Source organism: Kogia breviceps, chromosome 1 (genome assembly GCF_026419965.1).
Source record: "Kogia breviceps isolate mKogBre1 chromosome 1, mKogBre1 haplotype 1, whole genome shotgun sequence".
Classification (NCBI taxonomy): domain Eukaryota; kingdom Metazoa; phylum Chordata; class Mammalia; order Artiodactyla; family Physeteridae; genus Kogia; species Kogia breviceps.
Genome location: NC_081310.1, coordinates 183,175,727 through 183,199,729, shown reverse-complemented (window position 1 = coordinate 183,199,729; position 24,003 = coordinate 183,175,727). Strand labels below are relative to the sequence as shown.

The following is a 24,003-nucleotide window of genomic DNA, read 5'->3' as shown; positions in this document are numbered from 1 at the left end:
GTGTAAATACTAACCAAAAGAAAGTTGGCAAAACTATGCTGACATTGCACAAAGTAGACTTTGAGGAAAGAATCATTGCAAGAGATAATGAAACATGTTTCAGACTGATTTAAAAGGATTAACTTACCAGGAAAATAAAATAATTCTAAATTTGTGTAACCAAATAACTACCCTCAAAATATATAAACCAGATTGACAGAGCTACAAGAGAAACAAACTAATCCCCAATCTCGGTGGGGGGTTTTAACTTACTCCCTTAGTAACTGTTAGAATCTGCCAAAAAGAAAAACTCAGTGAGAAAACAGAAGAATTGAATAATACAATGAACAAATTTAATCTCATAGATATATAAATTTAATCTCACTGTGCCGCACAACTGCAGAATATACCCTTGTTTTTCATATGCACATGGAACACAAAATTGACTGTAAAGCTGAGCCATAAAGCAAATCTGAAAAATTTTCCAAAAAATGGAAATTGAAATCATATAGAATATTTTCCCTGACCACAAAGAAAAGCTACATATCAGTAACAAAAGTACAGCTAGAAAATTTCTACATGTTTGAAAATTAAGCAGTGCATTTCTCAATAAACCATAGGTTGAAGAATAACATGATGAAAATATAGCATGTCTAAATTTATATGCTACCACTAAAGCTGTGTTTAGAGTAAAATTTATAGCTCTAAGTGCATATATTAGAAAAAAGAAGGGACTTCCCTGGCGGTCCAGTGGTTAAGACTCTGTGCTCCCAATGTAGGGGGCTTGGGTTCGATTCCTGGTCAGGGAACTAGATCCCATATGCCGCAGCTAAAAGATTCCGTGTGCCGCAACTAAAGATCCTGCATGCTGCAACAAAGACCTGGTGCAGCCAAATGAATGAATGAATGAATGGCAAAAAGAAGAGCTAAAAATTGGTAACCTTAAAGTATCCACCTCAGGGGTTTAGTTAGATCAGCAAATCAAGAAAGTAGAAGGAATGAGATACTAAAAGAGTAGAATTTTATGAAATAGAAAACAAATGTGACAGGATTTGGAAAGCTAAAAGTTAGTTCTTTGAAAAGTCTAATAAGAAAATTGATAAATCCTTGACAAGAAAAATTAAGAAAAGTGAGAGAAGGCAGCAGTAACCAATATTAGGAATAAAAGGGGATTACTACAGATCTTGCATTTAAATGATTTTTGGAGGATATTATGACAATGTTTATAAATTTGTTTTTTTTAATTTTTATATTTGGCTGCATTGGGTCTTTGTTGCTGCGCGTGGGCTTTCTTTAGTTGCGGTGAGCGGGGGTCACTCTTCATTGCAGTGTGTGGACTTCTCATTGAGGTGGCTTCTTTTGTTGCAGAGCATGGGCTCTAGGCACGTGGGCTCAGTAGTTGTGGTGCACAGGCTTAGTTGCTCCGCGGCATGTGGGATCTTCCCGGACCAGGGATCGAACCCGTGTCCCCTGCGTTGGCAGGTGGATTCTTAACCACTGTGCCACCAGGGAAGCCCTATGTTTATAAGTTTGAAAACACTATTGCATAAACTTACAGAAAGTACAGTGTAAGAAAACTGTTGCAAGAACGGATTCAAGATGTGAATCATCTTATATCTATAATTAAAAACTATTTCACAAAGATGGCTTTACTGATGGACTCTTCTAAGCATTTGGGAAAGATGTAACATCAGTCTTGCATATACTCTTCCAGGAAACAGAAAAGAGGAAATACTTTCCAAGTTGCTTTTTGAGGTCAAACCACACAAAAACATCAAAAGAAAGTAACTTTCAGGCCAGTCTCTCTCAAACATAGATGTAAAAGTCTAAAACAAAATATGCCAAATCCAGCAATATGAAAAAAGATAATGCACATAACCAAGTTGAGTTTAATTCAGGAATGGAAGATTGTTTGGACATTCAAAAATCTATTTGAATTATCACAATAGAATAAAAGAAAAATTATGTGATCATTTCAATTGAGGCAGAAAAAGTGCTTGATAAAATTTAATACTTATGATTAAGATGTTTATTTTCTAAAAATTTACGAAAAAGATATAGCAAGGAATTTCCTTAATCTGACAGAGAATCTACAGAAAAGTTACAGCAAGCATCATAATAGGGGAGTAGTGAAAGATTTCCTCTTGAAATTGAGAACTGAAGAAGGATGCTTACTGTCACCACTTCTATTTAGCATTGTACTGGAGGTCTTGGCCAGTATAATAGGCAAGAAAAACTAATGAAAGGTATGAGACTTACAAAAGAAGCGAAAAATTTGTTGTTATTCTTAATATAATTGTACATGTAGAAAATCTAAAATAATCTACTGATAAACCATAAGAATAAAAAAAAGTGAATTAGCAGGGTGGTTGCATATGAGGCTATTATAAAAATCAATTGTATTTATGCATTTTAGCAAGAAACGATAGAAAATGTGATAAAAAATATATAATAAAAAATGTCAGGGCTTCCCTGGTGGCGCAGTGGTTGAGAATCCGCCTGCCGATGCAGGAGACACGGGTTCGTGCCCTGGTCCGGGAAGATCCCACATGCCGCGGAGCAACTAAGCCCGTGAGCCATGGCCGCTAGGCCTGCGCGTCCGGAGCCTGTGCTCCGCAACGGGAGAGGCCACAACAGTGAGAGGCCCACATACCGCAAAAAAAAAAAAAAAAAAAAAAAAAAAAAAAGTCAAATATTTAGGAATAATTTTATAAAAATGGGCAAGGCCTCTACATAGAAAACAAAAGAAATTGAAATGTCTTCCAATTTCATAAAATAAAAAAAAATTTAAAAGAAATAAATGATATTCATAGATTGGGAGACTCAAAATTGTAAAGATGCCAGTTTGCAAGTTGGGGTTGTGTTGAATCTATAGATTATTCAAAAGTCCAACAGCATGTGCGTGTGTGTGTGTGTGTGTGTGTGTGTGTAAATTAACATGCTAATTGTACAGTTTATTAGGGAAATGTAAGGAGCCAAGAATAGCCAAGATGATCTTGAAGAAAGATGTGTTTGAAAACTTCCACTACCTGATATCAAGACTTGTTATAAAGGTACAATAGTTAAAACAGTGTGGTATTAACAGAAGGGTAGGCAAATAGAACAATGGAACAGAATATAGAGTCAAGAAAATATCCCAGTCTCACACCATATACAATCAGTTCTAAGTGGATTGTAGATATAAATATGAATGGTAAATAATATATCTTCTAGAAGATAATGGAGAATAGCTTCATAATTTGGGAGTAGGTAAGGTTCCTTAAGCTGAACACAAAGTACTGATGATAAAAGAAAAAAAATTAATTGGACTACATTAGGTTTAGTAACTTACGTTCATCAAAAAATCACCGTTAAGCAAGTGAAAAGGGGGAAGGTATGCATAATACATATAACCACAAAGGATTTGCATCTGCATATATAAAAAGACTGCAAGTCAGTACAACAGATAGTCCAAGAGAAAAATGAGCAAACAGCACTTTACAAAAAGAGGATATCCAAAGAGTCAATAAATATGAAAATATGTTAAACTGAATTTGTCATGCCCTAGAATGGTTAAAATTAAAGAGACCAACAATACCAAATGTTGAAGATGTGAAGTAACTGGAACATCCATACACTGCTGCTTGCTGTGCTGAACTTGGAAAACTGATCACAGTTTCTACTAAACCTGAACATACACATACCCTATAACCTACATCTTCATTTAAAAAAATTGAAAAAAAATTTTTATTGAGGTATCATTGACATATATTATATTAGTCTCAGATGTACTACATGGTTTGATATTTGTATACTATGTGAAATGATGACCACAATAAATCTAGTTAACATCAGTCACCACATGTAGATACAAATTTTTTTCTTGTGATGAGAACTTTTAAGATTTACAACTCATAGCAACTTTCAAATATGCAGTACAGTATTAACTGTAGTCGCCATGCTATACATTACATCATATTCACTCCATCCATTTTGCCCACCCCCTGCCTGTGGCAACCACAAATCTGTTCTGTATATCTATGAGCTTGTTTATTTGTCTGTCTTTTACGAGTCTACATATAAGTGAGATCGTATGGTATTTGTCTTTCTCTGTTTGACTGACTTACTTAGCATAATGCCCTCAAGTTTCATCTGTGTTGTTGCAAATGGTAAGATTTCATTCTTTTTTGTAGCTTAATGATATTCCATTGTATGCATGTGATGTGTGTGTGTGTGTGTGTGTATATACATACACCACATTTTCTTTATCCATTCATTTGTCAGTGGGCACTTAGGTTGTTTCCATATTGGATAAATATCCAGAATTGATATTGCTGGATTACATGGTAGTTCTGTTTTTAATTTTTTGAGAACCTCCATACTGTTCTCCACAGTGGCTGCACCAATTTACACTCCCATCAGTGGTGCCTAAGGGTTCCCTTTTCTCCACATCCTCTCCAACACTTGTTATTTCTTGTCTTTTTGATTATGACTATTTTAACAGGTATGAGATAGCTCATCCACAATTCCATTTTTGATAAGAATATGAATAGATGCACACCAAGAGATTTGCACAAGAAGGTTTGTTATACCGTTAGTCATAAGCCCCAACTGTAAACAACACAAATTAATTACTGTCATTAACAGTAGAATGGATACATATTTATTCTATAATCATATAATGAAATGCCGAATAATGACAATGTATTATCTGCCTCACATAACACCATCAGTGATGTTCCCTAGGGTTCTGTCCTAGGCCCTCTGCTTCTCCTTCATTTCCATGGCTTCAGTGTTCATTTGTGCTTTCAGGACTTAAAAATATATTGCCCCAGCCTAGTCTGTTCCAGACTAGAACTCAACTGTCTGTGGACATTGCTGCTCAGATGTCTTACAGACATCTCAAAGTCAGCATATACTGAACTCATCTCCACATTTCCAGAATCTGCTTCTCCTCTAGGAAGGTACATGTCTCAGCAGTGGTACCAGCGTTCACCCTGGGAATCTTTTGTTGATCAGCTTCTCTATACTACTTTCATTCCCCAAAATGTAAACTGAGAGTAGGAACCTTTTATGTTTGATTCAGTAGTGAATTTAACGATGCTTGGTACAAAACTTGGCATGTAGTAGGACCTCCATTTGTATTTTGTTGAATACTTCTATCCTCCTTTTTCCATATTCAGTTTGGTTTCCCAGCTCGGTACGTTTTTATCTCCTAAGTACTTCTAAAATCCTTGTAATGCCTACAGCCCCTACCTAGCTAAGACTGCCATCTATTGTCTGGACTACTTTGAAGGGATCAAGGGATGAGTCAGTGGGAGCAGTTTGGAAGAAGAGGGATAGGGTTAGGACATTTATTTATGTTGCTGGTGAAATATCTAATATACAGCATGTAAAACTTTGCCTTTTTCTGTGATGGATCCAACTTTATTCAAACTTATAACTAATATGGAGTGTCACCTCATGATTTTAATTTTCTTTTATGGCCAAGTACTTTACTCATCAGTGTGAACTCATCTGTTCTGGGAGTGGGAGGTGAAGGTGGGTTGAGAGGATAAAAGACAAAATGGGATAAGGGAGGCTCTGTCTTTTGTTATTTCATATTCCTTTCTGTTGATGTTCCCATCCCCTCTTTGCTAAGGGTCACTAACCTTGACTTTCTAGATATACAGGGTGGCTGCATCCTGCTTCTCTCTGAATTATAACATATAGTATCTTGATCTATTTTGCTAACGAGGCCTCCAATACAGATTGTAAATTGAACTTTCTAATCTGACCTCTGTTTTTCATGTTATTATAAGATAGTGCTATTTTTGGCTTCTTATGTTTATGAAGGCAGTGCAAAAACTTCAGGCTTCTCTGCTTGGAGTGCTTGGATTGGAGTTTCTTAACACAGTTCATGGATATAAATCCAAATATTTTTTACGGGAGCAGGACTTAAAATTGAGGGCAAGAATCTGTCTCGGCAAGATTTTCTTTCCTAGATTTGAAATAATAGGTTTTCCTTTTCTCACCCATTTTTTCCCCCAGTTTAAATATCAACTGTGTTGGGCCATGATGTGTTTGTATATGGGGCATTTAGTTATTAACACATTTTTATAGATACCACTATCTGAAATTATCATGCTTGTTTTTATATTTATCTATAATTTTATGTATAAATTTGTTTGTCTTATCTCTCTTCCCCAAGTAAATAAGCTCCATGAGAGCAGGAACCATGTCTCTTTTGTTCTCCATTGTCAGAGAAACATTTGACAAATAGTTATTCACTGAAGAAGTAATGCTTCTACTTGGGGCTTGGGTGATTTTTCTTCTTAGAGTATTTTCATTTTTCTTTCAGCATTGGAGAGGGGTCTCTTGAAAACACTGCAGAAACTGGATGAATATCTGAATTCTCCCCTCCCTGATGAAATTGATGAGAATAGTATGGAGGACATTAAGTTTTCCACACGTAAATTTCTGGATGGCAATGAAATGACACTAGCTGATTGCAACCTGCTGCCCAAACTGCACATTGTCAAGGTAGGCCTGCAGGATGTGGGGCACTCTTACACCTAGGATTTGTTTACTAAGGCAGCACTTCCTCTGTGTAAAACTTGGCTGATCTTCTGACACGCACTATTTAGCACCCTCCACATAGTGTAACTTAATGTTGTTCAGGCAGTAGTTGAGACACCCTAGGGTTGATTAAATGGAAAATTATGTCTTAAAATCAAGGTATATGAGAAATAGGATATTTTTTTTCTGTGACTGCATAAAAATTCAAAGATGTAACAGGTAACTTTGAAGCGGTGGCTACACTGACTTATAGCATCAAACTTTGTTCTCTGATCACCTGGCTTTTTCTTTTCAAGGCAGAAGATATTTGTTGAGCATTTATTGTGTGAAACACTATGCTATATAGGATGGTTGTGCAGTAAAGATCAAGATCAAGAAAAACAGGGATCTAAACTAGTGTGTGTGTGTTTAAAGTATTTATCCAGTGATTATACTTGGCTGTTTCTCTGGATGGCCAAGGCAGGCATTTGCAATGACCATCACACTTCTGAATCTCTGGTGTAGCGTGCAGTCCTTATTTAAAAGTCTAGTTAGAATGAAGGTGACAGACTTTAGGTAGAAGCAGATTTCAGAGATTCACAGAATTAATTTGCCCTGAAATCAGATATATGTCTGGTTTATAAGACATGGCATATAAATGTTAACTTTTGATCTCTTTGTATTTCAGGTGGTGGCCAAAAAATATCGCAACTTTGATATTCCAAAAGGAATGACCGGCATCTGGAGATACTTAACTAACGCATATAGTAGGGATGAGTTCACCAATACCTGCCCCAGTGATAAGGAGGTTGAAATAGCGTATAGTGATGTAGCCAAAAGACTTACCAAATAAAATAACACTTACGAGAGAGATGTCTTCACGTCTTCCCCTGACTAAGAACATGCTTTTCCTAACAGACTGCTCCTCTTCCTATAAAGTCGAAACTTTATTTTGCACAAACATGCAGTTATTCCAGATTAGGATAAAGGATAGACAAGGTATAGTAGCTATCTTTAAATATATACTCCTAAGCAGTATTATTTTAAAATTCTTGTACCCTGCCTACCCCCCCTACCCCATATCCTCCTCTCTAATTTGGAGACACTCCATAAAAACTTTTCACTTTAAAGGCACTTTGCCATCTCTCTAGAGCCCTCACCACTGTCTCCATTCACTGTGTACAGATGGCAGAACTTTTGAGGTGCACTGTTCAACTGTTAAAATAGTAATCACAACCTCATCAGGCCCAAACTGGTGCAGAATGCACGGTACAAGGAATATTTATGTATTTTTGGAATTTTATAATATTTAGTAAGAGTATATGAAAGGATTGCTACTGTATCAAAATATTCTGTTTCAATTTAGTCTATCCTGGATATGTACTAAAGGATGTTACCACCAGAGAAGAGAGCCTTCTACAGAAAGTCACTACAGATTTTGCTATTTTACTTTGTATGTGGATTTTTACTTTTGCCTAAACGCATTTATCCTTTATATCAATTATAATATCTGACACTATGTAGAAGCTAAAAGTCTAGAGGGAGGAACAATATTTGCAAGATCTTCTTCAAGCCTTTTATGCATATGAGAAACCAATGGGCACCTGATACTCTCTGTCTAAATATGTTACTGGCTATATGTATTTTGCCCAGTGCCATTCATTTGGAACATTATTACTTTCTTCCTTTATCTTAAAAATGCTCCTTTTTTAAGTAAGCATCGGCCTTGCTGTTTGTAGATCGTTTGAGTAACACTACGTAAACTGATATTTAGTTGATTTAGCTATAGCAGTACAATGATTAGTAATGTAAAAATTAACCTAAGGAATGTAGTGTGGGTTTGTCAAAATATCAAGTAGAATTTTGTTTCTAAAGCACATTTAATCTGGATAATCTAAAGAATGCATTATCCATCCTATATTAAAAACAAGATAAAACACATAGATTACCACTCCACCCCCGTTTACTGTTAGACTTTGGGTAGAGGATGGTTCACTTCTTTTAGACTAAATTATAGTTGTGATGGTGACTACATATTGACTGCAGTTTTGCCTAATCTCAATCATTGCACTTCCTTCAATTAAATTTTCCTACAGCCACATTGAGGAATAGCAGTCTTCATGTTTGTTTGTTTCTTAAATTGAAGTCCTAAACCAGGAATTATTTGTGTTGTAACAAGGGAGGATGAACTTGGTGAAAATAAAACAAAAGTTTGCTATGTATTTATTCATTAAAAAAAAAAGACTTTTTTTGTACTACTCCAAAGACTGTGATTGTGACTATAATAATGTTTTGGTAATTTTTATACCTAACTTGTTTAAGAAATGCTATTTCTCATAGGCTGCGTTTGGAAATTTTAAGAATATTGCTTTAAAATGGCAGTGTTTTCTTCCCTATGATATGCTGACATTTAGTAAGCACTGGCTTTATGGAAGCAGCTTGATTTTTTAAATAAGCATTTTGCATTTTTTAAACCTGTCAGTGATTAGCTTGGTATAGAAAGATAAGAAAAACTCCATATTGTATCCATTTGGCTCAGGGAGATTTCTTTGCTTTACCTTTCTTATTAGAACTCCTTACTGCTGATCGAAAGTTTGGGTACCCACCTTTTTGTAATAAAATGGTGGATGATGATTTATCTTGATCCAGGAAGAAGCATTATCAGGTTATATATTGAGAAATTCTATAGCAGTAGCTTCCGTGGGTGAATATGTCGCCTCTGCACCAATACACAGACAGCCATCTTCACTTTTCACTTACTTTTACAATAGTGGTAACTTGACATCAGGTGATATTGAATCTTGCCTCATAGCTTAAAGCATGGAAAAGATTCAAGAGAAGTGGGAGTGTCTATTTCAAGTGAACAGTGGACTAAGTGGTACAGAATAGAAGGCTAATGAGGAAGGAGCTACAGTCCTCAAAACGGATGAAAAAACATATTCTGAAACTCAGTTGTGAAGTGTGTTCCACTTTGGATATTTATTCCCTTCTTCTTCTTCTCCTTTTTAAAAATTTATACCATGACTGTACTTGGCTGTCTCTCTGGATGTCCAAGGAAGGCAAGGTCTATCTATTATAATTTGGATGAAGGCAGAATTATTTTTCTGTTGAAAGACAGATCTTATTACTTTATCAGGGAAGTTAGATGAGGTTGAGATTGGCAAATGGACAAAAACTAGTAAGAAAGATGATCCTAGAATATAATATGCTTTTTACCCCATCTTACATTTGTGGAAAGATCATAGCTTCATGTCTTGGGAGATTTGGGACATGAAAGTTTTCATGGCAGTTCGTGTAGTATATGGGTTGACACAGTAGAAATCATCTGTTATTATTTCTACAACGACTGAATCATTTTCCCCTTCATTTAAACCCCCTTTGTTCCATTTAAACAAGGAGATTAGAGTCTGAATGGAAGATCTTACTAATTTCCAAGGGATTCTGAGAAATGTTTGTGTTCAGCATTTGGAAAAGCTGTCTACTATTTCAGTTGATGTAACTTCCATTTAAAAAAAAAGTAGATGCAGATTTTCTATACAGTTCTGTTATTTTCTTTTACTAGGATTGTTGACGTTAGTGATAAAATTCATGTAAGATTTTATTTCTTGGTAACTTTGGTTTATACAACTACCTTTATTATTATTATTTTTTAATACAACTATCTTTAAACCCTTGAGCAATCTGTATACAATGAAGAGGTTTCTGACATTTATTCTTACACTCAGTTGATTGACTTTAGAATTTAGGCATATTTACTTCTGTTGTTTTGAATCTCTCCAGAGTTGCATGTAGATAGCTTTTATTTCTGTGCATTTAAAATATCCATTTAGAAAATATCTACATGGTAAAAATGAGAAGAAATAGAAATGTATTTTTTCATGAACATTTTGATACACATTTCATCAAATTTATTGATTAACCAATTTCTTACACTGGTTATAATCAGTATTTGATTCAAAGAGAGGGAAGCATTCATTATTGTTATACTATATGGTCTTTTTTATTCCATCCTTTACAAATTACTAAGGCTGGGGCTGTCAAAATTATATTTTTATCATGGAAAAAAATTTCAACTCCCCCAAATCATAATGTTGAACGGAATTGGAGTATTTTCTTTAAATTAGTTGAAAAGGAAAAAGAAAGCTTATTATAGAATGCTTGTATTTTCTTTTCTCTCTCTGGAACCAGTATATTGCTGGCAGCTATTGTATTAAAAAATAAAGTATATTTTCACTATCATAAAAGTTATTTTTTACCCCCTCATGAAAATAAATAACAATTTGGGGTAAAAGTGTTTTATTTGAGACTACTTCTTTTCATGAGTGGTGATTCAGCACATTTAGTAGATTAAAGGAGAAAAACCATATGATCATCTCAATAGGTGCATAAAATAATTTATAAAAACTTTCATGCTACCCATTCTTAGTGAAATAGGACCAGAAATTAGCTTTTTTTAACCCAATAAAGACATCTGCCAAGAACCTACAGCAAATTTCATATATAAATATGAAACAGAAGCCAGCAAATTTCATATATAAATATGAAACAGAAGCCCTCTCATTAAAGTCAGAAATAAAACAGGATTGCCTTCTATCACAGCTATTATTCAGCTATTTTCCATAGCTGCTTTATTAGAGGCATCCTACACCAATGCACTAATATCAGTAAAAAGAATAAGGAATGCAAAAGAATAGACCAAATGACTTCTTTGCAGATAATGCATATATAAAAAAGAAATTAAAAATAACCTACAGTTAGAAATAATAAAATTCAGGGGCTTCCCTAGTGGCATAGTGGTTAATAATCTGCCTGGCAATGCAGGGGACATGAGTTTGATCCCTGATCCGGGAAGATCCCACATGCTGCAGAGCAGCTAAGCCTGTGCACCATGACTACTGAGCCTGTGCTCTAGAGCCCATGAGCCACAACTACTGAGCCCGTGTGCCACAACTACTGAAGCTCATGTGCTCTAGGGCCTGTGTGCTGCAACTACTGAAGCCCGTGTGCCTAGAGCCCGTGCTCTGCAACGAGAAGCCACTGCAATGAGAAGCCTGCGCACCACAACGAAGAGTAGCCCTTGCTTGCCGCAACTAGAGAAAGCCCGTACGCAGCAATGAAGACCCAGTGCAGCCAAAAAATAAATAAATAAAATTCAGATGCTTACTAGATACAAGATTGAGGAACAAAAATCAATATAATTTCTAGCTACTAATATTAGCTACATTAAAAATAAACTAGTAACGTTGGTTTCTTCTGGAAGAAAACTGGGTGACTGAGAAAAATGGATGGGAAGTTGTCACTGTATACTTTTTTGAGCTTTTAGAAATTTGTACCATAAATATATTACCTATTCTAAAAAATTAGAAGTGTTTTAAAAGATAATCTCTAAGATATTTAGGATCAAATCTAATAAAGAATGTGCAATTCCTTTATGGAGAAAAGTACAAAATATTATCAAAGGACCTAATAGAAACCTGCTCAATGGATAGGTATACCATGTTCATGGATGGAGAATGTAGAAGTATAAGAATTTCAATTCTGTCTTAAGTAATTTATAAATGCAATATATTTTCCCAACAAAATCCCAAGAGAATTTTTTGGGAACACAGATAAATGGATTTAAAACATTCATATGGAAGAAGTGTGGCCCCCAAATAGCCAACATATATCTGGAGGGGGGAGGGAAAGAAAGGAAACTTGCCTGACAAGATATGAAGTCTTAAAAGCTTATAGTAACTGCTGGGTAGGATATAGTAAGTCACACAAACACAACACTCCTGCTGCAACTACCAGAAAAAACTGGTTTAAAACACCAAAATACTATTTTATTTTATTTTTTTTGTGGTACGCGGGCCTCTCACTGTTGTGGCCTCTCCCATTGCGGAGCACAGGCTCTGGACGCACAGGCTCAGTGGCCATGGTTCATGGGCCCAGCCGCTCCACAGCGTGTGGGATCTTCCCGGACCGGGGCACGAACCCGTGTCCCCTGCATCGGCAGGCGGATTCTCAACCACTGCACCACCAGGGAAGCCCCCCAGTACTATTTTTAAACATCAGAAAACTGTGGAAGCAATAAGGACTAAATGAATTGGATTTCAGAGGAGAAAGCCTTTCTGAGGTGAACTGATGGTCTGGCCATTTTTTCCTTTGGGGGCATTTCCTGATCCTGGGCCTGGAAGTGAGGATTGGGTTTGGCCCATGGAGAGGGCTTTCCTGGGTAAAAGAAAATCATAAGGCTCTTGGTGATAGGGCATACTGGAAACCGGAGACATCTTAAATTTGTGACTGGTTTTCGCACAGGACATTTGCTGAATTCCAGAGCTCCATGCCGTGCTAGAAGCTAAGCCAGGGCCTCCAAGAGGCAGAGTGAAATCTCCCACGATGACACAATACTTAGGAGACAAAATTTCATTAGAGGGAGGGCTTACCTGAAACACACAGAAAACAGCTGCAGCTTAGTGGTTGCCAGTCACTAGGGGTGGGAGAGGGAATTGACCACAAATGGACGTGAGTGGTCTGGGTTTTTTTTTTTTTTTTTTTTTTTTTTCAGTACGTGGGCCTCTCACTGTTGGGGCCTCTCCCGTTGCGGAGCACAGGCTCCGGACGCACAGGCTCAGTGGCCGTGGCTCACGGGCCTAGCTGCTCCGCGGCATGTGGGATCTTCCCGGACCGGGGCATGAACCCTTGTCCCCTGCATCGGCAGGCGGACTCTCAACCACTGCGCCACCAGAGAAGCCCTGTCTGTTTTAAATATGGATTTTAGATAAGGGTCTAGTATCCAGAACATATAAAGAATTCTTACAACTCAATAATAAAAAGAAAACCCAATTAAAAAATGAGCAAGGATTTAAATATACATGTCTCCAAATAAGATGTACAGGTGACCAATAAATACATAGAAGCTTAACATTATTAGTTATTAGGGAAGTGTAAATCAAAAACCACAAAAAAACACCCTCTAAGATGGCTATAATTAAGAAGACAGACGTAAGTGCAGTGATGTGGAGAAATTAGAACTCTCAAACATTGCTAGCGGGAATGTAAAATTGTGCAGCCACTTTGGAAAACAGTTCGGCAGTTCCTCAAAAAGTTAAGCATAGAGCTACCATATGATCCAGCAATTCCACTCCTAGGTTTATAACCAGGAGAGTTGAAAACTACATCATTGTACATAGATATTCATGGCATCATTCTTCATAGTAGCCAAAAATGGAAACAACCTAAATGTCCATCAACCAGTGACTGGATAAACATACCTATATCATGGCCATTAAAAAAGTACTGATACAAGCTACAACATGAACCTTGAAAACGTTATGCTCGGTGAGGCCAGACACAAAAGGCTACATATTTTATGGTTCCACTTATATGAAATGGCCAGCATAGACAAATCTATAGCGACAGACAGTAGATTAGTGGTTGCCAAGAGCTGGAGGAGGAGAGAATGGGGAGTGACTGCTAGTGAGTACAGGTTTCTTTTTGGAGTGATGAAAATGGTCTGGAATTAGCCAATAGTGATGATTGTACAACTTTGTGAATATACTAAAACCCACTGAATTGTAAACTTTATGATATATAAATTATATCTCAATTAAAAAAAATTACAACGGTGGCAATTCTGCCTGCTTAAAACTTTTGGATAATCAGTGTATACACAGGTTGATTGGCAAACTTAGTGATGTCGATTTCCCTTGTATTTGAATTAAAGTTCAATGTAAATGTTATCCAAAATATATTCTTAAAGAGGAAAGAGAAAAAAAATGTGCTTATGGCTGCTCAACTTTATAAATTTACTAAAAATCATTTAATTTTGTTCATCTAAAATGGGTGAATTCTACAGTTTGTAAATTATACCTCAGTAAAGCTGTTTGGAAAAAAAAGAAATAAAAGCTCAAATCTGAAATTAAGAATTCATCGTGTGGGTTTAACAGCAGAGCACACACAGCAGAAGACAGGATTAGTGCTTGAAGATAGGCCAATAGAAAAAATCCAGGCAGAGAGAAAAGAATGCACAAACAAAACAAACAAAAGAGCATAAGGAACATGTAATTGAGGTCCCAGACATAAAAGGGAATGGGGCAGAAGCAATATTTGATGAAATAATGGCTGAGAATTTTCCAAAACCGTTGACAAACATCAACCCACAGATTCATAAAACTCAGTAGGCTCATTATGGAATAAAATAACAAAACAAAACGAAACAAAAAACACACCTAAGAATATCATAGTCAAACTGCTGGAAACCAAAGACAGAAAATTCTGAAGATGGCCAGAGAGAAATATCATGTAACCTTTGAAGGAGCGATGGTTGACCTTTCAGCAGAAACTTTGGAAGCCAGACTCTTTAAAGCACTGAAAAATATCTGCCAACTTATTCTCAAAAGGGAAGGCAAAATAAAGGCATTTTCAGACAGACAAAAGCTGAAAGAATTAAGCACCAACAGACCTGTGCTACAAAAATACTTAAGGAAGTACTTCAGCCCAAAGAAAAATGACCCCAGATGGTAGTATAGAACCAGAAGGAAGAATGAAGAGCAATGGAAAGGGTAAATATATAGGCAAATATGAAAGAATATTGACTACTTAAGCAGCAGTAATGTCTTGAAGATAAATACTGTTAAAAATATATAATGTGGAATACATAACAGTGGCTATATATTATACATATATAACACCATGGAAGGGTGGAAGAAAGGTTTAAGTGTATGTACTTTATGATCCTTTCATTATTTGGCAAGTGGTAAAAGTACTAATTTAAGAAAACTAATAAATTGTAGATAAATACTGTAATCTCTAGGGAAACAGGTATTATTAAGATAATTATGAGAATAACTTAAAAATCTAAAATTCAAGGGGAAAATGGACTTAAAAAAAAAAAACCCAATGAATCCAGAAGAAAGGACAGGGACTTCCCTAGTGGCGCAGTGGTTAAGAATCCACCTGCCAATGCAGGGGGTACGGGTTCGAGCCCTGGTCTGGGAAGATCCCACATTGTGCGGAGCAATTAAGCCCGTGTGCCACAACTACTGAGCCTGCACTCTAGAGCCTGTGAGGCACAACTACTGAAGCCCACGTGCCTAGAGCCCGTGCTCTGCAACAAGAGAAGCTACCGCAATGAGAAGCCCGTGCACAGAAACGAAAAGTATCCCCTGCTCGCTGCAACTAGAGAAAGCCCGCACGCAGCAACGAAGATCCAATGCAGCCAAAAATAAATAAATAAATAAATTTTAAAAAACTAAAGAAAGGACTAAAGGAACAAAGGACAGGACAACTTGGAAAAACAGCAAAAGGTTAGCTATAAACCCTACACCATTAATTATATTCAGTATAAGTGTGCTAAACAATCCAGTTAAAAAGGAGTATGAAACTACTTAAAATAATCAAAGCCCAATATATGTTTTTTTAAATTTTTTTTCGTGATATGCGGGCCTCTCACTGTTGTGGCCTCTCCCGTTGCGAGGCACAGGCTCCGGACGCGCAGGCTCAGCGGCCATGGCTCACGGGCCCAGCTGCTCTGCGGCATGTGGGATCTTCCCGGACCGGGGCACGAACCCGTGTCCCCTGCAGCGGCAGGCGGATTCTCAACCACTGCACCACCAGGGAAGCCCGAAGCCCAATATATGACATTCACAAGAAACAAACTTTATAAGGACACAGAAAGGTTGAAATTAAAGGATTTAATTCATTGACACAGCAAACACAAGAGAGAAGATGTAACTATCATAAAATGCAGGCTTTGAGGCAGGAAGTATTACTAGAGACAAAGGACATTTTATAATACAGCCATGTATAATGTACTTTTATAATGATGAAAATTTTATTCATTAGGAAGATACAACAGTCCTAAATTTATATGCATCTGATAACACAGCCTTGGATACATACAGCAAAAGTTAATGATGCTGAAAGGAGGAAAAGACAAATAGACCATCATAACTGGAGATTTTTAACATAGCTCTCTCAATGACAGAATGAGCATGAAATAAACCACACCCCCCACACACCCCCCACACAGTAAGGAATAACTCAATTAAGTAATTTGGCTGAATTGACATTGCAACACTACATCCAAAAACTGTAGAATGCACATTCTTTTCAAGTGCACATGGAGCTTTTAGCAAAGTATTCCATTCGCTGGCCCATAAAGCAAGCTTCGACAAATTTCAGAGGAGTGACATCATACAAAGTATGTTCTCTGACTGCAGTGGAATTGAACTAGAAATCAGTATGATTGAAAGACAGCAGGAAAATCCCCAGAATAAGGAACCAGTTACAGCATGTGCAACAAGCCTACACCCTACAGTGAAATTTAACCATTTTAATTTTTTTTTTTTTTTCCCTCTCTCTTTTGTGGTATGCGGGCCTCACTGTTGTGGCCTCTCCCGTTGCGGAGCACAGGCTCTGGACGCGCAGGCTCAGCAGCCATGGCTCACAGGCCCAGCCGCTCCGCGGCATGTGGGATCTTCCCAGACCGGGGCACGAACCCATGTCCCCTGCATCGGCAGGCGGATTCTCAACCACTGCGCCACCAGGGAAGCCCTAACCATTTTAATTTAACAGACATATGTTCGGTAAGCCAGGAACTATTCTAAGCACTTTACATATATTAACTCAGTCTTCCTAACAATCTTGTGAGATCTAGACTATGATTCCCACTTTATGGATGAGGAAACTGAGGCACAGGGAGGTTAAGAAACTTAAGGTCACACAGCTAGTGAGTGACAGCAAAATTAGAGCCCAAGAAATGTAGCACTGTGCAGATCGTGCTCTGCAATCTTGAGAAGTGCTTTTATTTATACTTTTCTCATTAGGGTGGACTTGGGTTGCCAGGCAAGCAGAGCCCAGCTGGAGCAAACCTATTCTTGTGTTTCTTCTGTGGGGCAGGTCTCTTGCGAAGGTAGAGGATCCAGGCTCAGACAAAAGCCCCGCATTCCGCTGGGGACTTACCATCCCAAGGGCGTTACCACCTCCTGCCCAGGAGGCAGTGGCCGCGCCCGCGTCCCCAAGCCCTGCAGGCTTTCCTTGCCCGAGATGGTCGTTCTAAAACGACCGGCAGGGGGCGCAGGCTCCCCTCCTTTTTGCCCCGCGGCTGCAAGCAGGGCTGTGACAGCTGCAGGACCTCGTCCGTTTGGGGAGCCGGCAGCTCGGTTCAGCCACTTCGAGGGCTTCCTTCCTCTTTATCAGATCTGTGAGGGCTGCCGCGCTGTGAAGGCACCTCCGGCCTCTTCCCTCCTTCCTGTGGCGAACGGACGCTCCTCCCGAACCCGCTAATCTACACCCCGGCGTCTGCAGCCCGCCGGAGGCCGGGCCGGCCCCCCTCGCACCCTTTTCGAGGGCGGGACCCTGCTTTGAGGTCAGGTCGCCGGGGGCTCTGGCTTCCCCCACAACCGGCGGGGGCCGCATGCGCCCGCTTCTCCCAGTCCTTTCGCGTTTGTGCACGCGCTCGGCTCTCGCCGGCCCGCGAGGCGGCTGGAGAAAGCGCCTCCGAAGCAAAACTAACAGGTCTGGTGGCAGTTGGCACGAGGGGGGAAGAGGTGCTGCCGTGGTTAGTCCCGGGGCTCCTCCCCGCCTCGTCCGCGCCCCAGCCGGCCGCGTGCCGCCACCGCGCCAGGTGCGGGGCCTCGGGTCCCAGCTCCCGAAGGCGCCCCGCGCGGCGCCCAACTGACCGCCACCGGCGAGGGCCCTGCCGCCTGCGGAAGAGACCCTCCCGCAGGGGCCCTGCGCCGTGAGCTGAACGTGACAGCTAGGAGGGGGGTCCCCTCTGCAGACGGCCCTGGAGGGAGGAGTGGCCTCAAGGGAGGCGAGCTGTCGTTGGGGGACAAAAAAGGGAAAGCCAGTGACTCGTTTCTGATCCCATTTCTTATAAGAAATGAATATGCTTCCGTTTATTCCAGTGTTCCCTCGTTCTCTGATTTCCTCAATCAAGTAAAAATAAATGATCTTCCTTAAACACTATGCGCCAGTTATCATACTGAGATTATATACATATAGGTATAAATATGTTTTAAAAATTTATAACTGTTTCAAGTCTTTTAATCTTGTCATGATTATTACCCCCATTTTAAAGATAAGGAACTTTAAGGGTCCAGAAGTTCAGTAATTTGCCCAAGCTCACGCAGCCAGGAATGCATGGAGGCCGTCTGGCTCCAGAGCTTAACCATCAGGGCGCTGGATTCCGTGCTGTCACCTCTCCTGTGCTGGGAGGGGCTCAAGGTGGGGACTCAGGAAGGCTGGTTTCTTGGCCCAGCGGTGGAAGCGGCCCGGAGCTCCCCAAGCAGACTTTTCCAGTAGGAAGCCTGCACCATGCCCAGCTCCAGCCTCCCAAGCGCACAGGGAAGTGGGGAGGAGGCAAACAGAGCTAAGGGCTCTAATACAACGTACCAAGTGCAGGGACCGGCACTCCATTTCTGTGTAATAGGGAGGGTCCTGCTTGGTGAGAGGGGGACTCTGGGAAGCCAGGGAGAGCAGAAGGGGCTCTCCACCTCCTTGGCTCAGAGACAGACGTGCAGCAACTCCCTGCTGTCTGCAGAGGTCACTGTAAAGTCACCCTTACAGAGGTCACCCTGCCGTGGATGAACGGGAGGTTTCCCCACCAAGGAAGGGGCAGAAGAAGAAAAGCCCAGGGCCCTCTCCATTCCCTGCCTCCACTGGCACTTCGATGATGTGATCTCATTCTCTGAAATTGTGTTTACTGTAGAGGAATTGTTCCTCATCTCTACAGATGCTCCAGGAATCCCATGGACCTTACCAGAACCTTAAGGTTGCCTAATTTAATTATTTTAAAAATCGAAGATAAAGACAAAATGTAAATGAAGTGGAGCCCAACTCATGGGTGCACATTATTGACTTGATTATCAATAGAGGGTTATTGGTTTCTTTTTAAGAAGAATTCTGCCATGTTCTAAAGATACCTTTCACCTTGCTATCCCAAACCAACTTTCATTATCAGATGCTTTTTAGAAATCATAGTGACAGCAGTGCTAGAAATAACTGCAGCACCTTTGGTTCATCACTGAATGAACTAAGGATGAGTGACTTGCCCAAGACCCCACAGGTAGTTAATTGCAGCATGGGGACTCCTAGGACAGTGCTCTCAGGACTAGACAGCGGATTTGGCATAAACACATGATGGCTACCAGGTAGGGGCAGAGTTGCCACTAGAACCCCTTCTTGATCCCCTTGTCCATGGCTTTCAGGGAGTTCCCTTACTTCATAAGACATGGGTTTAACATAGTCCAGAATCTTTATCTCATGTTAAAACACACTTAACTTATGAGATGCTCCATTCATTAAAAAAATAACACTTGAGTTTCTCCTGGATGCAAGGCACTGGCTGGATGTGAATGAATGGAGACACGTGACTTCTGCCTTCTGGGAACTTCCAGGATCACAAGGGAGAAAGACATAAGCACAAATAACCAGGCAATAAAAGCAGAAGGTGAGAAACAATTCACAAGAGACTTAAAAGCACTATTCATTCATTCACTCACGAATGTTTTTTGAGCCTACCTTGTGCCGGTTCAAGAAGGGGACAATTGCTTTTCACTAGGAAAATCGAGGGTGTCTCAAGAATAATGCTTTTTTACAGGTTTTTAACTGCTTAAGTGATTATCAAAGTAATTCTGCACATTGTAGAAATTTTGGAAAGTACAGAAAAGGGTAAAGAAGCACATACACAAATTTCCCCCAAATTCACCACCCAGAGGCGGCGTGTTTTCCAGTCTATTGGCTAAAATTATTTTCTTTAGGAAGTTTAGAGCTTGCTTCCCATTGCAAACCTATTACATCATAAGCATTTCCCCACATCATCTGGAACCCTTGACTATATTACATGGCTCTTTACCCAATGCTTTCAGTCATATGGACACACGGTAATTGACTCAACAGCTCCTGGACTGTAGGGCATTTAGGTTCTTTCCAGCTTTTCATTACATGTTCACATTGCAGAAAACGTCTCTTTACGTACATACATCTTTGGCCGGATTTCAACTTTTAGGTTTTGGAGAAAATAATCAGAAATGTGAGTCAAAAGTACAAACATCTTAAAAAGATTGATAAATATCACCAAATTATTTGCTGAAAAGTTTCTAAAGAAATGGTAAAAAAAAAAATGTGAACCAAAAGTAGGAACATTTTCCAGGCTTTTATAATCACCAGGTGGCTTGCCAGAAATATCTCATGAATTCACACGCCCCCAGCGCCTGTGCACAAATGCCATATCCCTCTGTGCTTCAGCTAGCAGGGAGCAGTGTCTTTGATAAGTTAATCTATCTTATTTCTATTTTCATTTCTTTGACCTTTAGAGAGATGGAGCATTCTTTTTTCCCCCCAAATGTTTATTGGCCACTTATATTTGCTTTCTGTTACATCCTTTGCCCTTTTATCTGTGAGCATCTTTGTATGTGGGGTTTTTTTAAATTGATTTATGTTGGTTCTTTATAAAGTAAGGGTTCTCACCATCTGTCTGTGGTATTTGCTGCAAACATTTTCTCCCAGTTGTTTGTCTTTTAATTTTGCTTGAATTTTTTTTTTGTGTGTGTGGTACGCGGGCCTTTCTCTGTTGTGGCCTCTCCCGTTGCGGAGCACAGGCTCCGGACACGCAGGCTCAGCGGCCATGGCTCACGGGCCCAGCTGCTCCGCGGCATGTGGGATCTTCCCGGACCGGGGCACGAACCCGTGTCCCCTGCATCGGCAGGCGGATTCTCAACCACTGCGCCACCAGGAAAGCCCTAATTTTGCTTGAATTTTTTAATCACACCAGAATTTTTTGTTTTAATGTAGTGTGGGACTGTCAAGCATTTCCTTTGTGGTTTCTTCCACGGCTTTGAAGCTTAGAAAGCCCTTCCCCATGTAAAGATCAGTTGGTGAAGGGAGTTCCCAGGTGATGGATACGGTGGGCCCTTGGCCAGGTGGCCAGAGGTGACAGTCTGGGGTGCATGGGTCGTCTTTGTCACTGGAGGCCTAGATCAGGGACATCTTTTAAGGCTGGGCTTGGGGTTACAGGTGGGGGATCCACAGTCTGTTTTTAAGCCGGGAGATGGCATATGGGAGTGGTTTGCCAAGCAGAGTCTGTGTCTTCAAGATGCTACCTGAATATTGGAATACATGTGAATATTGGAATATTGGAATATTGAATATTGGAATGTGTGATTTCTACCGAGAACAATGTGGAACCTATTCTGGAAAGCTGTTATGGGAAATCCAAAGTTTATAGCTCAGTGAAACTTGAGAATTTTCTCCACTGTCTTCTGAATCTGCAGCTGTTTGGGGATTTGAGGGTAATGTTTCTGCTCTGATACTGTTACTATCAGCATTGAGAGGGCTCCTCCAGGCCCTCAAATTTCCTTACTTCCCAGAAAGTTAATACTCACTGCTCTGTTTGCCCACCACATCGCTGACATGCCCTCTCTGCTTGGCGTGGCTTCCCTCCCAGCCCGGCTGGACCACGAACCTTGAGGGCAGGCCTTCACTCTTCTGCTTAATGAAAACGGCAGTTTCAATAACCCGATTCTGCTAGAGAAACCGCACTTGAACAATTTGTAAAATTTCTGGGAAGGAGTTATTCTGGGTGGCCACATTTTTGGTGAATAAAAAGCTTACGCCTTAGAAGACCGTGTTTCAGTTTCTGGTTAGACACCCTGTGAAAATGTATTATACCTCTCGGCCCTTTATTCATTCTCTTCAACAAGACAGTATAACCCATTCCTAAATGAAATACTTAAAAGATGTTTAAGTTACCCAGAATCCCTGCCTCCCAACACAAACATTTCGGGTTTTTTTCCCATCCTGCTTTCCGTGTGTGTGCATTTTACAGGGCTGCAAATCATTGTACAGGCTCTCCGGAGGTTCTGCCCTTTTTGTGGACCAGAGCCTGATCATAGGTGTCTAGATTTGAAACAGTGCCCATAGAATGATCATTTAAGACATTTCTTATTGAAATATAGTGTGCATACAGACTAGAGCACAAATCATAAATGTACAGCTTGATGAAGCTTTGCAAACAAAACACACCCATGATCTAAACTATACAGCTCCCAGATCGAGAAGTAGAACATTATCAGCACCTGGAGGCCCCCTCCTTACTGGGCACCGTCACCAACCGCCTCCCAACGAGAACTCTATTCAGATAGCATAGATTAACTTTGAGTGTTTTGGATCTCTGTGCCAGTAAAATCACAGAGAATATCCTCTTTGGTATCTGGCTTCTTTTGCTTAACATCATGTTTGTGAAATTCACCCATATTGTGTGTGTAGCAGTAGTTCATTCACTTTTCACTTCCGCTGCTGCATGGTATTCCATTGTGTGGGGCGTTGGTTGTCTATTGCTTTGGAACAAATTACTCCAAAACCTAGTGACTTAAAACAATGACGTTTATTATCTCTCATAGTTTCTATGGCTTAAGAATATCAGGAGCAGCTTAGCTGGGCAGTACAGGCTCAGGATCTGTCATGAGGTTGCCCTTGAGACATTGGGTAGGGCTGCAGTCATCTGAACCCTTGACCAGGGCTGGACATCCGTTCCCAAGATGGTACACTTGCATGGCTGTTGGCCAGAGGCCTCAGTGCCTCTCTGGGGCTTGGGTTTCTTTATGACGTGGTGGCTGCCTTCCCCCAGAGTGAATGATCAAGAGACCAAGGCAGAAGCTGCAACATCGTCTAGGACATCTCCTTGGAAGTCATACATGATCATTTCCACCCGACCCTACAGGTTACCAAGTCAGCTCTATTTAGCATTGAGAGGGGAACTTCACCAAGGCATGACTACCAGGAAGTGAGATCATGAAGGGCTCCTTGGAAGCTGGCTACTACACACGGATAAACTATCCATTGTAAAAGGTCACTTTCTATAGCATCTCCCATCACATTGTTGTATTATAAGTTATTTGCTATTTGTTGTTACTTGTATTATAAGCTATTTGTAGTTAATATCGACACGAACATATTTATGCATGTCACTCACTTTCTATTTTTTCTGCTGAAGTAGTTCTTAGAAATACTTCCCTGGGAATGGAATTCCCGAGTCAAAAGATCTCAACCTGTTTATGACTCTTGCTCTACTGTCACTTAAGCTTCCAAAAGGATTGTACCGATTTTCAGTGCTACCGGCAACCATATGGTAGATGGAGTCCACTGCAGCTTTATCTACATTAGGCATTAACACCACCAGACAAAACATTGTACATGGAACATATAAAGACACTCTGTCATCAGGAAAATGACAAACAATAGACACCAGTCACTGTTCTGGGATACAATACTGTGATGTCTGGAGGGGCAGCTGTATCGTGAAGAACTGGTGACTCTTTTCTAAGAAGGCCCAGATAATAGATACTCTGAATGTAAATCAAACTGGTTTTGAAATTGCATTTTCTGTCACCTCACGGAGACGCAGCATGGTGAGTGGAAAGAGCAGTTGCTTTCACTCTCAGCGTCCCTATTTGAGAAAATGGGGATCATGGCACCAAACTCCCAGGGTCGGTGTGAGGATTGAAGCGATAATGGAGGAGA

General features: G+C 40.0%; 1 protein-coding gene across 1 annotated transcript in view; it reads left to right on the top strand.

Moving 5' to 3' along the window:
• CLIC4 (chloride intracellular channel 4) overlaps positions 1-8,760 on the top strand; it is an 80,739-nt gene extending 71,979 nt beyond the window's left edge. Inside the window, exons 5-6 of the mRNA XM_059038829.2 lie at positions 6,299-6,480; positions 7,184-8,760. Coding sequence (XP_058894812.1) covers positions 6,299-6,480; positions 7,184-7,348 — 347 coding nt within the window. The 3' untranslated portion in view covers positions 7,349-8,760. The remainder of the gene's footprint in view (positions 1-6,298; positions 6,481-7,183) is intronic.
• Positions 8,761-24,003: the final 15,243 nt, after the last annotated feature.